General features: G+C 43.5%; 4 protein-coding genes across 4 annotated transcripts in view; 1 reads left to right on the forward strand and 3 right to left on the reverse strand.

Annotated features, from left to right (window-relative positions):
• Positions 1–2,025, reverse strand: part of rab3db (RAB3D, member RAS oncogene family, b) — a 7,602-nt gene extending 5,577 nt beyond the window's left edge. The window contains exon 1 of the mRNA XM_019893464.1: positions 1,625–2,025. Coding sequence (XP_019749023.1) covers positions 1,625–1,630 — 6 coding nt within the window. The 5' untranslated portion in view covers positions 1,631–2,025. The remainder of the gene's footprint in view (positions 1–1,624) is intronic.
• Positions 2,026–2,696: 671 nt separating this feature from the next.
• Positions 2,697–4,937, reverse strand: tmem205 (transmembrane protein 205). Its single transcript, XM_019893521.1, has 4 exons — positions 4,830–4,937; positions 4,079–4,194; positions 3,841–4,004; positions 2,697–3,679 (listed from the first exon to the last, which is right to left on the reverse strand). The coding sequence occupies exons 2-4, from the start codon at positions 4,176–4,178 to the stop codon at positions 3,377–3,379; spliced, it is 567 nt and encodes a 188-aa protein (XP_019749080.1). The 5' UTR covers positions 4,179–4,194; positions 4,830–4,937; the 3' UTR covers positions 2,697–3,376.
• A 106-nt stretch (positions 4,938–5,043) lies between these two features.
• elof1 (elongation factor 1) lies at positions 5,044–7,281 on the forward strand. Its single transcript, XM_019893523.1, has 4 exons — positions 5,044–5,439; positions 6,588–6,713; positions 6,773–6,843; positions 7,185–7,281. The coding sequence occupies exons 2-4, from the start codon at positions 6,598–6,600 to the stop codon at positions 7,247–7,249; spliced, it is 252 nt and encodes an 83-aa protein (XP_019749082.1). The 5' UTR covers positions 5,044–5,439; positions 6,588–6,597; the 3' UTR covers positions 7,250–7,281.
• A 1,398-nt stretch (positions 7,282–8,679) lies between these two features.
• LOC109530024 (calponin-1-like) lies at positions 8,680–11,953 on the reverse strand. Its single transcript, XM_019893522.1, has 4 exons — positions 11,732–11,953; positions 10,702–10,818; positions 10,277–10,423; positions 8,680–10,145 (listed from the first exon to the last, which is right to left on the reverse strand). The coding sequence occupies exons 1-4, from the start codon at positions 11,936–11,938 to the stop codon at positions 9,900–9,902; spliced, it is 717 nt and encodes a 238-aa protein (XP_019749081.1). The 5' UTR covers positions 11,939–11,953; the 3' UTR covers positions 8,680–9,899.
• Between the last annotated feature and the right edge of the window lie 216 nt (positions 11,954–12,169).

The raw sequence follows: 12,169 nt of genomic DNA on the forward strand, positions 1-12,169 counted from the left end.
TTGCCCCCGCCTCGCTGATGAGACTCGTCTCCGTGGCGACTCGACCGGGACCCAGCTGCCGGCAAAACCCATTAGCGGTCAAAGCAGCCCGTTGGTTGAGCTTTTAACTGGCCGCAAGGAAACCTCCATCGCGAGAGTGATGTTTATAGCACACAGAAGCGAGGAACTGGAGCTGCCAAAACCATTTAGTGGGTGTGCATTTGGTCGAGTAGACTCTCTTATTGCAGTGGCCCTGTAAAACACGTTGAGCCAATATGCTGACATGATCGATCGGCTTGATGCTGCTCTGACGTTTCGGGTCAATCGGACCCATTTATGAAACATTTTCAAATTGAAGTAATACTGACATGTAATCAATAGGATTCATTGTCCCCATGAGTGAAACTTTCAAACTGAGTCTGGAGTTTGCACAAATACACTTTCGCAATGCCAATCTGGGCCATAAATGCCCAATCTATAAATAGTCCCTGTAGTATGGAAAGGATTAAATTGAAGTCTCATTTCTGAAGACATTCCCCAAATCACATGACGCGTAAGGGTCTCCGAGGGGGCCGCAGCATTGATCCGCCCATTTTCCCCATCAGCTGCTCCTAAGGCCGAGGTACAGTCTAAACCCAGTCACATGTCTGGCATGTTTACTCTGCTCGGCTCACATTGCCTGCAGCCAAATACATTTCTAGCCACTTGTGATCATTTATGAAATGACTTACGAGGCCACACGGGGCCCTAAGCAAAATTGGATTTTGGATCCCTCCTTTACATTCATTGTTGAATGTCCACTCGAATGATGTGATGAGCATACGAACTCAGAAAAAAAAAATAATACAGACTTGGGTTGAGTGATAAGTGATACACTGAAAATAACAACAACAAAAGCATACTATGCAGTCTTCCTGCAGGTTTGTGTTCAATTAAAACAGGCCCACAGTTCACTTTCAATTTGCAAGTAAATTCGGATGAGATTATCACTATTTGAGTATTCAAAATTTTTGTGATTTTTTTTGTCTGTAAGCTTTTTCTCCTGTCAAATGAGAGCCTAGGTCTGTTGCAAAACACCGCTATACTGTATACAAGCATAATAAAAGTAGTCAAGCAGTGGTGGGAGGGGGCTCCCAAATCAAATTCTAGTTGGCCCCTGCACTGTAGGCACACTTGATTGGCTTTTGCAGCCAAATAAAATGATGTGGCAGGCCAGATGTGGCCCGTGGGCCTTGAGTTTGACACCTGTGATCGACACCGAGATGCAGATAGCTCTCTTTGGTGCACTGGAGTTGACAACAAACAGAGGCCTTTATTAAATTAAATAACCATAATAAAAAGAAGTTAAAATAACATTTAAAAAAGGAGGGCAGTGGGGGTTTCACCCCCCACCCAGGAAATGTCCATCTAATATAATCGATTTTGTGACAGCAGTCACATCTGCTCTCTTCAGGCGACCAAACAAGGAGGGGTTATGAAAGTTTTATTTCCGAAGCCTATCTGCACTTTTTTTTTTGCACGCACGGTGTGGCGAAAAACAGTTCGAAGTCACGCAAATGTGCGCAAAAAGTGACTTGAGGAGGTTGACAGAGTGGCACAATGGAAGGTGGAGCAGGAAAATAACACGGAGAAGGAAACAACGTACCTTCATACGGAAGTAAAACAAATTCGGCGTCTTCCTATCTTCCCTCCACCGTTGGGCGAGTTGCAAGGTATCGCGGCAAAAAGAACTCCCCCGCCCCACAAAAGTCGTCCTGTGCCCGGGCGAGAGCACAGCAAAACGAGGCGCTCCGCTTCCGCTCGCGGATCCCAGCTGCTCGAGCTCCTTGTAGTTGTGTGTCACGGTTGGTGTGGAAAAAGCAAGCAACCGTCAGCCACCTGAGGCCGTGAGCGTGAGCGCGCGTGCGAAGCTCGGCCGGTTGCTCCACCGGGCGTGTGCACGTGAGCGCGCGAGATCCATACGCGCGCGGTCTCCAAAACCGAGAGCGCGGCCGTCCTCCCCCTGCCGAGGCCTTTGTTGACGCGACTGCGAACTAATGAATCAATCGTCGATTTTCACTCACTCCGAGCATGGGTGTGGCATTGATGTGTGGGTCCCCCCCCCCAAACACACACACACACACACAAAACAAAAACACATTTCATAATCATATTTTGTGAGTGAGGAAGAGGGTATGTCTTGACTTGAAACAAATCCTGAATTAACTCCAGTATGGTGCAACTCCTCCGGGCGGTTTTACAGATTCTTGCTCAGTATCATGATAGATTTCAATTCAAGGTTGACAACATTCATAGAGACGTTCTTCCATGGCGTGAAAACTGCTCAAAGAATCGATCAATAGCATGCAGGCTGATTTGGTTTTGACGCATCCTTTACGTAGTGTACATCGGGTGGATATACAAAAGTCCACACAACCACGATGGTGCTCCACAACAGCAATCGCCGCTTTTCTATATTTGGTCGTACAATTTAACATGACCGCTGCTGTGCCTTTTTGTCTGGCACAAACCAAAATCCACTTCCTGGTGTTAGGAATGAGGATCATTGTTACGGAAACTTTCTTTTGTTTCCGTACTTCCTCTTGCTCACACGCCAGCCTGCACTTAAGATTGTTTTTGTTTTTTTTTCCTCATCTGTGACCTTGGGATAGGACCTGTTATGAACACATCACTTCCGACTCATGTAAACATGTGTGAATGACTTGACGAACTTGTTCTTTGCTTGAACAGGGTTTAATTCCTGACGACACCATTTAATGGAAGGAGCAACATTCAATTGTCACCTTTGCTTTTTTTTCCCCTTCTAAAGAAATGTGCACAATCACTCGTACTTGCATAGCAAATGATCCCAAAAATGACTCTATTAGTCGCACTGGCGTCAGCAACATAAAGAAAAACGTGCTGGCCAGCACCGTGCTGCGTTCTGTAGTTTGCTCGTTCAAAAAATGTAACACGGAACGTGCACTCGAACCCTGAAATCCACATGAAAGTTAGTTCGGATTTTACTCATGACCATCAGGATCTATAACAACTGAAAAGAATGTTCTTCATCGGGGCAAATCAAATGTCGAAAATGTGCTTATTCAATGATTATTTGAAATACTGTGTGGGTAATGAAATTTAACGCGCTCCTTCCAGAAGTTTGAGCCATTGAATAAATGTAGTATTCTGTGTCGTTTAAAAAAAAAAAGTGTAACACGCCTATTTTCCAACAATAGCAATCATTATCTGCTTGTTTGCTCATTTTTAAATGTGTTTCACCATCGCCCCCTACTGGAGAACCACGCTCTCTCACTCTCTCTCTCGCTCTCTCTTAAAAAAAGAGAGGAAAAAGACATAATGCATATACTGTGTATTTGGTAATTGTCCCCAATTAGACACTGACACCTGACCATGTCTAAATTGTAGATAGATTTAGAGCAGTGTAGATCAAGTTAGTTGTGGTGCAGATGACTCCTATTAGGTTACAGAGGCTGGACAACCCGTGGTAGCGGCCGAAAGTTCTTTTGTAGGCTTTGTACTTGGGGTCTCGCTCTTTGAGTTTGGCGTAACCTTCCTTTTCGGCGCCCAGTCCGACCTGGTTACCAAGACCGTGCTCCGTCTCCACCTCCCTCATCAGGAACATCACCTCAGTGGCTGCCGGACCGAACCACTGAGCATTGAGACCCGCCGTCACCAAGGCCATAAAATACAAGCCCATCTGCAAAAGAACAGAATCCGAAGCCACATGAAGAACATTTGCCAGTATAATAACGTATACCGTCCGCCTTTCATGAGATCCAATTCAAGAAGCCGCATTGACAAAAACGACAAAAAGTTGCATCGCTTTGAAAAGCTGCGTGTGCTTATGTGATGCTTTACCTGCACAGTTTCATGTGCGTCCAGCAGCTCTCTTGGATGATACGCTGCATAAATTGCCAGACTGACAAAATGGCTTCCCAGCAGACAGTAGAAATAAACCGGGAAGAGTTTACTCTGCACCAGGCCAAACGTGTGCCGAGTCACCTGCCACACCAAAGCAAAACCTGCAGAGACCAGATGGAAAATATCAGGAAAAGGCGAGTGCACTAAAACGCTCCAATTCTTTGACTACGCTTACCTCCAATGAAGGAGACCCAGACCTGCATGCCCCAGGAGAAGGAAAGCACCAGGAGGTGTAACACTTTGACCAAGTCTGAAGGATCCCCCTCGGTTGCCATGGTGACCCAACGACGTCTGCATACAGAATATGGTTAGAGAGAGAGAGTTCATTCATCCACAAGGAATGAAAACAACACAATCAGGCGTGCCGAAGTAATATTAAAGATCTGAAAATTATTAAAAATAGTATCTAGACATGTCTTTTTGTACAGAAATAAAAAAGTCACAAAATGTGTTACATGTTGTCATTCGTTTTAAGTGAAGGGGTTCGTTAGTGTGCACCCTTTCTCAAATTCATGATCTTACAAACTGATAAACAGTTTGAATACTTGAGATAAAGTGTATCTCGCAGTCTGAAGTGTGTGCTCGCAACAGATAAGGATGGGTTGCATTGTAAAACAGACCGAGAACTGCACGAGTTTTTGATCACAGAAATGCATCCATCAGATGACAAGGTAAACGATCATAGCAAAGCAGTCAACCTGCACAGTGACATCAGTTCTATCTTGGAATAAATAGTTAAATAGTTAAAATGTAAAGCGCTTTCAGTACCCGAGGTAGAAAAGCCCTCTATTAGGGACAGCCCATTTACCAGTTTACGATAAGGGAGAGTCACTTGACCTGCATTACGTGGTTTTATTTGTGTTTCATAAGCACAGTACAAATTCTAATGATAATTCCGATTATTGATAGCAATAATCAGGAAATACCTTCTTTTCCAGCGTGATCTGGAGTTCCTGTTTTTAATCCAATGTGCAGCCGAACGACCACTGCCTCTGACTTCCGCAGTTCTCCACAAGCCAGCCTCCTGCAGTGACGCCAACCAATAGTATTCTTGCAAGATATTTGAACAACGCCCATTTCGACAGGTCTTCTTGAGCAAACCTTTCACATTATTTCATGTGTATATCGACGTAAGTCGCGAGGCGAATATTTATGTAAATATAACATATATGTCAATATATTTCAAATGAAAACACGTTATATACCGGTGATCGCTTTCATCAGAATTTGCGTGATAGGATTTTTGAGCTTCATGTTTTTTTCATGGTCACGTGGTAGCATTTAAGAGATGAACCGTAAGAAATTGAATTCAACGACCTCCGCGTTGTGTACGATATTATATATTCACAATGCTCTGAATTTTGAGGCCCAGTGACGTCACCAGGGGGGCTGGCACACCAGTTAGCAGTTGGTAAAACATACATTCAAAGAAATTACAGTATTTGCGTTGTCGTGGATTTCTCCAAATAATCAGGTTAAAGCAATTGATACCAGACCCACGGATCAACATCGTTGATCGGGAAATTATTTTCGAAGGTACGTTTGTTTTTCATCCTATTTCGATTCGTAAACAGTGTTGCTAACGAGCTCTTGCATAACATACAGTTTATTCATGTGTTCGCGGGTTAATAGAGCTTTCCATAGTATTTTATGATCTGCGTCTTTTTAATAAAATTTAGAAGCACGCCTCAATTGCATTTCTATTTCTCATTCCTACAGAACAAGTCGTTGTGCTCCGATCACGCACGATAGCACGCGTGGTTAACGTAACGCTGTTGCATTGTCATCCGCATTCCGGATGAACCATTCAAAACAGTCATCATCATCATCATCATCACACGATCATTATCGTAGTGATGCTTCCATATTTGAAGTCGCAAGCCATTGGTGTTCAGTTAACTCGCTAAAGTTGGCAAATGGCTAAATGGCGATATCCTTATTTTCGGGGCACCGCGAGCGTTTCTATTGCACATGCGGCGTGAGTTTATTACTCAGTGCAGTGCTGTATGTACATTTCATAACCACAGTCAAGTCAGTTGTGTGCACGTAAGATATGTGACTCAAGTTTCAAGCACGTTCCAAGTTACTGTGGAAAGAAAATGAAGCAAGTAGAATCCAGTTCCATTGTCATTGTTTGGGTTAATAAACAAGTCATAAGTCAACTCATACAAAACCTGCTCATTCGCAACATACTACGCAGAGTCACACGTGAGCCACTTTGCACTTAGTATCTGGAGTTGCGTTAGTAAGCTGTTCACAAAGAAATCATTCATATATGTATCCATTTTTTGAATGGACCCAAAGCAGTCTAATTATCACCCCCATCCGTGTATTCTGCTCACTTCTGATCTAAATTAAATATGTATCTGACAATAGGGTTCAGTCACCAACTATCAGTGAGCTAAAGAGTGACTGATGAAGTGAAATATTGGGTGGATCTCAATTCTCTTCATTGCAATGCTCCGAGCTCCTCAATACAATATTACGACTAACTACAACCAAACTTCAACCACAATAATAAACACTGATACCTTTCGACAATAATAATAATACATTTTATTTATAAGCGCCTTTCAAAACACTCAAGGGCACAATGTGAATAGACATTGAGGTTCATGGTTTCTTTTGCAACGGCAATGACAGAAATATTCTGACTCGCTTTTGCATTGCTTTCTCCACTGTAGGACAACAAAAATGGGGCGCAGAAAATCCAAGCGAAAGCCTCCTCCCAAGAAAAAAATGACAGGCAACTTGGACACCCAGTTCACGTGCCCGTTTTGTAACCACGAGAAATCCTGCGACGTAAAAATGTGAGTTCAGCTCTAAATGGCTTGAAAGCACAATGTTGACAAATACTATTTCTTTCCAGGGAGCGAACACGAAACACGGGAATCATTTCATGCAGCGTTTGCTTGGAGGAGTTCCAGACACCTATAACTTGTATCCTTTTTTTAAATGCTGTGTTTTCCAGACTTTCAGGTGAAATGTCTGTCAAGCTCCCGTTGGGGAATTTGATAGGAGTCATATCAACGTAATGTACACCAGGGCTGCCATTCGCACTCCCACAACTCACGAATGAACAATTTAAAGTCTTCAACTAAGCTAAACACCTTGGAGGAGAACGTCCGAGCACGAGAAGGAAAGCAAACATGGGGAGAAAATTAGAACTTTACACAGAAGGACCTCTTGCTCAGTTATACTTCCAGTTAATCAGATTCACTTGAGATTTATCGTTATCAGCCTGGTAATTTACAATTTCCTTAAGTTTTTTTTCCCAACAGATCTGTCGGAACCAGTGGACGTTTACAGTGACTGGATAGATGCGTGTGAAGCAGCCAATCAGTGATGATTTCTTCACCCCTCAACTGGTACAACAACGTGTTCTTGTTTCATCAGCACCAGAGATATACAGCGTTTACAGAAATGCCACCTTGAATGCTGAATCACATGTCAACGTTGCCGCCATATTGGAAGTAGAGCGGATGATGAGGATCATGTATTTGCCGCTTGGAGATGGAGCAAGCGTTTTACACTCGAAATCAGCTCTCACGGGATTACCTTTTCAAGGTGGGACTGATTAATGTTTTTTAATTGCATTGGACCATGATATCAGATTTGGGTGGGACAAATTGTTCGATAAGCAAATGATCATCATCGCGTGCCCTTTCAGTGATGTCGTGGCCAACGAACTAAACAACCAAACTGTCAAACTCTGCTTGAGGTAAAATCCAATGACCAATAGTCTGTTGCTAAAGGGCACCTCAACAGTAGCTTGGACACAGACTAGTATCTCGCCAACAACCGGTTACTGTCTTTTTTTTAGATTTGTCCATAGCGGTGGTTTGAGTTCAACTCCTTTCAGATGAACTACTGGAGTAAACGTTCATTGTCAACATATGGTGATTTAGTTGTCTTACCCGTTTCCCAAATGGATTTTACACCTATCTGAATGCGTAATGGAAGGCAATGCGTAGTTTGCCGGGCAGAGCTGCCACATCCAATATGGTGGACACACCTGACATCACAGCGATGCATCAACCTGCTCAGTGAGGCATCGACGTATACGGTGTATGTCTATGGCTATACGTAGTGTTTCATTTACTCTTGTTTAGATTTATGAGTAATTAGTATTTGCCAGGGATGTGTCCAAGGACCGGCAACCCGAGGCCAAGGCCAAGGCCAAGGACTTGACTCCCAAGGCCGAGGCCAAGGCCAAGGAATTGACTCTCAAGGCCAAGGCCAAGGACCAAGGACCGACCTTCGGTCCTCGAGCCGGTCCTCGAGGCCAAGGACCGGCTCGAGGAACACATCCCTGGTATTTGCTATATGTGTGTATCAAACCCGGCATTCCACATTTCTGTATGTAATTCCATGCAGTTATATTTTCCCTTATGCGTTGATATTTGTTATTTATCACTTCGGATTTTAATTGACATGCAACATGATATTTCCATCACTGTTACGATAGCCTATTATGCTCTCCACTGGTATTGCTTCTACTGTAATCGTTCTACAAAGTAGATTTTGATGATATCTTTTTAGGATCGTAGCCTTTTCATTTCTTTTGTTTTAGGATCAGTACAGTAAATCGGAATTTCAGTTTTCAAGTGTTTTTATTGCACAAATGTCATGTTTCGTGAAAGCCAGAACAGAAAAAGACATTTTAAAAATTGTTGTAACACAGCCTACTCGACAGGTGAAATTTTACCATGGACTCAACACTTTTATGTCTTTCAAATTGCACATATCATTAAATGCGCCGTAAAAATTCTTATCTCCATTGCTGAAATTCATTTTATTCAATTAAAGGAATGTTAAGAGTTGACTGACAGACAACTCGGTTCACATGCTTCTTGTCTTGGGTGACACTTTTAAAACACTAGATGGTGCTCTACTCCAAGCTGCGAGGCTACCCAATTGAGCACAGTGACTGCAAATCTCGACAATATGGAACGCCATCTGAAATATGCACTCCAGCACCGAGGGACTTGTGCTCAAAGAGCGTGCACATAGTCCTTCTTTCTTAAAATACGTATCCGGCAGCAGCTTGTGGCACAAATAGCAACATTACATTCAAGACATTTGGTGAGTTACAGCAATACGATATGGCATCTTTAAAAAAAAAAAGAGAGAAATTAGCGTGCGTTCTTAACATTTTTCAATCTGTTTTCTGCACACAAGTAAAGGCAGGTAATACGTAATTGAAACAAGAGCATCAAACTGGGTAAGGTCACAGGCACAAGGAAGTTATACGCATTGCAATGAGGTGACTCTATTCAAATTTTGAACGGCGTCCAATTTGCACACTTGCTATATCACTTCTTTTGGAGGTAACATTCCACACTCACCGCATCAACTTGAATCGCCTCCAACCAGGAATCTTGGGTCATTTGAAAAGTGGATGACTATCTGAAACATTGTCGGTGCTCACAAGAAAATGTCCATCTACTGCAAATCTATCCGTCCTGCATCCTCCACTCTTGTCAGTCTCGGCCACAAGGACGGGATTCCTTAGGCCTGTGGTCAGTAGCACCAACGCGGTCACTTGTCCAGGACAAAAAAAAAACAAAAAAAAAACTGCCAAATTCTGTCTTGTAATTACAACATAGAAATATAATGTTCTTAAAAAAATGATCTATAAATAGCAAAGATATTGAATATCAACCTCTTGAGTGTCTGGATCACTCTTGTAGTGATTAAATATGTTTAGGATGTAATACAGAAGTGGGCTCCAATACAGGATTAAAGTTAGGACGTAAAGTAAACACTATTGTTATACTCATGGAAAGACAAACATTTCCCAAGAGTAAAAAAAAAAAAAAAATGTTAAGGAAAAGACCGAGACTGGAGGCAACAATGACATCGAATCGGTGTTTAAATAACAGTCTGGGGGATGGGGTTGCTCATCACAAAGTTGTGGTTGTTTTTCTAAGGTTTAGCAAAGAAGTGGGGTTGGGTGGGGTGGGGGGGGGCGTTTGAGGCTGCTTGTGGTTTTCTTAGTCAGAGTACTGGTTGTAGCCATCAAAGTCGGCCTCGCTTCCGTTGTTGTAGTAGGTCTCGGCGGGGTTGGTGCAGTACTTGTTGTCGTAGACCTGGCGGGGGAGGCCGTAAGTGGTCATGCCCTGCTGCGAGGCCACTTTGTTGGTGCCCATCTGCAGTGATATAGTGGTGGTGTCACAGTTCTCCAGCTCCAGCTTCTTGTCAAAGATGTGCCTCCTTGTTCCAGGCGCCGTCATACCGGACTGGAGAGAGAGAGAGAGCACGGCAAAATAAACCATGAAGGCCGTTCGACACTTTGTGCAAAAAAAGACAACGAATCCGCTTGAGGTTGGATCGAAGCCTGTCGGCCGAGTCAACCGTCGTGTCTCCTCACCTGGTTGGCTCCTTTGTTCGTGCCCATCTGTAGACTGATGGTGGACTGGTCCATCGGGTTGTCCATGCCCATCCTGGAGTCATACAGGTGGCGTCTTGTGCCATAGGAGGTCATCCCTTTTTGACTGGCAAGCTTATTGGTGCCCATCTGGAGAGGATACAAAATAGGCGATGACCACCGTTATTCAATATAAATCCGTTTGAGCAAAAAATGAAATTCAGCATAACAGTGAGTCTGAGAACCATTTAAAAAAAAAGTGTTTCTATGCTGGTCCCCTTCCGAATGTCCCGAGACAAAATCAGGCCCATTGCGCCAAAAAGGTTGGCGAGCACTGGCCTTGGCGAGAGGCGGGACCAAGCGTAACTCGCAAGACGGCTTTGTAGCGCCCAAACGCGGGATACCGGGAGGATGCTGTTGCTGCTGACCTGCAAGCCGATGATGTTGCGTCCCTCCCTGAGCTTCTCTGGAGCAAAGCGACGCTGCTGCTTCTCAGCATACTTGACCCCGATGTCGTACTTGGAGTGGAACCCTTTCGACTTGGCCTGAGGACAAATGACAATGATAAAAAGGTTACAATGTATGCATGTTCTACAATATCAGTTTGATTCGTTGTTTTTGTTTACTGTATAATGTGTTTTGTATATTTGGTCATTACATCCCCATACCGGTGCAGTTCAAAACCACCAGCCCCCTCACAAAAAAAAAAAAAAAAAAAAAAAAGAAGCAAGTTCCGATGAAAGACAAACATCCAGAGAAGCAAACTTTGGAGTAATGTTGTTTATGCAGTGCCGCGAGGAGCGCAATGACCTCTACAGGAAGAGGTCACCTTTACACAAGGACATGGCGCAACGCTGGCGAGCAGCTCTTTGGGGTCAGAGTCAATTGCTTATTTGCATTTCGAAAAGAAAGCATCACAATGTCCAAATTCTGGAATGGGAGGTTTCAAAGAGAAGCCATCTATGTCAAAACTAAAAAGCAATTTCTAAAGAGAGGATGAGGTTTGAGGCACCAAGCGTATTCCGATTAAAACAATGTCCTGATATCCCTCCCCCAAAGATTGTCTCATTCCACAGGAAGAATAGTCCTAATGAGTTGTTTTGCCACCAGGCGAGTAAACTAGCGCTTGGTATGCAGGGTGGTCGTTCACTAGTCACGCTAGGCAATAACAACAACAGCACCCTGCTGTGACCTCCCCGTCAGCGGCATCAATAGGGAAACGCCACACCCCCCCCCAAAAAAAAAAAACAAAGTCTTTGAATTCAAAGTGAAACATCGTCAACAGATAAGAAAAGTCCAGTGGCCCCAATTGAATTTTTGCTTATTTACCAGAAGACTGAGAATCTACACACACACAAGTAGCAGTCAAATGGTTGATTTTTGCATTTGGGGAATAAAGAAAAAAAAACCCAGCAACAACATGAAAAGCGGCGCAACGCTAGCAAGGTTTGCCCTCACCATTCCTGCCAGAGCGATGAGAGTGGACTGGACCTGAGTATGGTTGACATTCTCAAACAAGTCGTTGGCCTCAAAGATGTCGTGAGGTTTCAGGCCGTACTCTGTGATGGCACGGACAAAATTGCCGATGTTTTCCAACTGCGGAAGACAAAAGATGATGAAAATTAGTCGGAAAATGGGTCGACGCTTGACATATTGCAAACGCATGAAAATAAGTGAAAAAAAAAAAATCAATCAGGAATATATTCTAACGCTTACGACAGTATCACAAATAGTTTGTGTCAAAAATTACAGACCAGGGGTGGGGGGACAAACCTTTTGCAGAACGAGAGCTACTTCTTGGCTACTGACAACAGCCAAGGGGCTACCGCTTTTGTTTTTGGAATGTGACGATCGATGTGAAGATTTTCAACAAAGGACCTCCATAGTACAGTCTTT

The sequence above is a fragment of the Hippocampus comes genome, unplaced genomic scaffold (genome assembly GCF_001891065.2).
Source record: "Hippocampus comes isolate QL1 unplaced genomic scaffold, H_comes_QL1_v1.1 scaffold23, whole genome shotgun sequence".
Lineage (NCBI taxonomy): Eukaryota > Metazoa > Chordata > Actinopteri > Syngnathiformes > Syngnathidae > Hippocampus > Hippocampus comes.

Coding starts and splice junctions, on each gene's coding strand:
- tmem205 (XM_019893521.1), bottom strand. CDS start 4,178: ATGGCAACCGAGGGGGATCCTTCAGACTTGGTCAAAGTGTTACACCTC. Junction 4,005..4,078: donor CTGGGTCTCCTTCATTGGAG/GTAAGCGTAGTC, acceptor TGGTCTCTGCAG/GTTTTGCTTTGGTGTGGCAG. Junction 3,680..3,840: donor ACGCACATGAAACTGTGCAG/GTAAAGCATCAC, acceptor GTTCTTTTGCAG/ATGGGCTTGTATTTTATGGC.
- elof1 (XM_019893523.1), top strand. CDS start 6,598: ATGGGGCGCAGAAAATCCAAGCGAAAGCCTCCTCCCAAGAAAAAAATG. Junction 6,714..6,772: donor AAATCCTGCGACGTAAAAAT/GTGAGTTCAGCT, acceptor ATTTCTTTCCAG/GGAGCGAACACGAAACACGG. Junction 6,844..7,184: donor GTTCCAGACACCTATAACTT/GTATCCTTTTTT, acceptor TTTTCCCAACAG/ATCTGTCGGAACCAGTGGAC.
- LOC109530024 (XM_019893522.1), bottom strand. CDS start 11,938: ATGCGTTTGCAATATGTCAAGCGTCGACCCATTTTCCGACTAATTTTC. Junction 10,819..11,731: donor TCATCGCTCTGGCAGGAATG/GTGAGGGCAAAC, acceptor ATTTGTCCTCAG/GCCAAGTCGAAAGGGTTCCA. Junction 10,146..10,276: donor CGAACAAAGGAGCCAACCAG/GTGAGGAGACAC, acceptor CTCTCTCTCCAG/TCCGGTATGACGGCGCCTGG.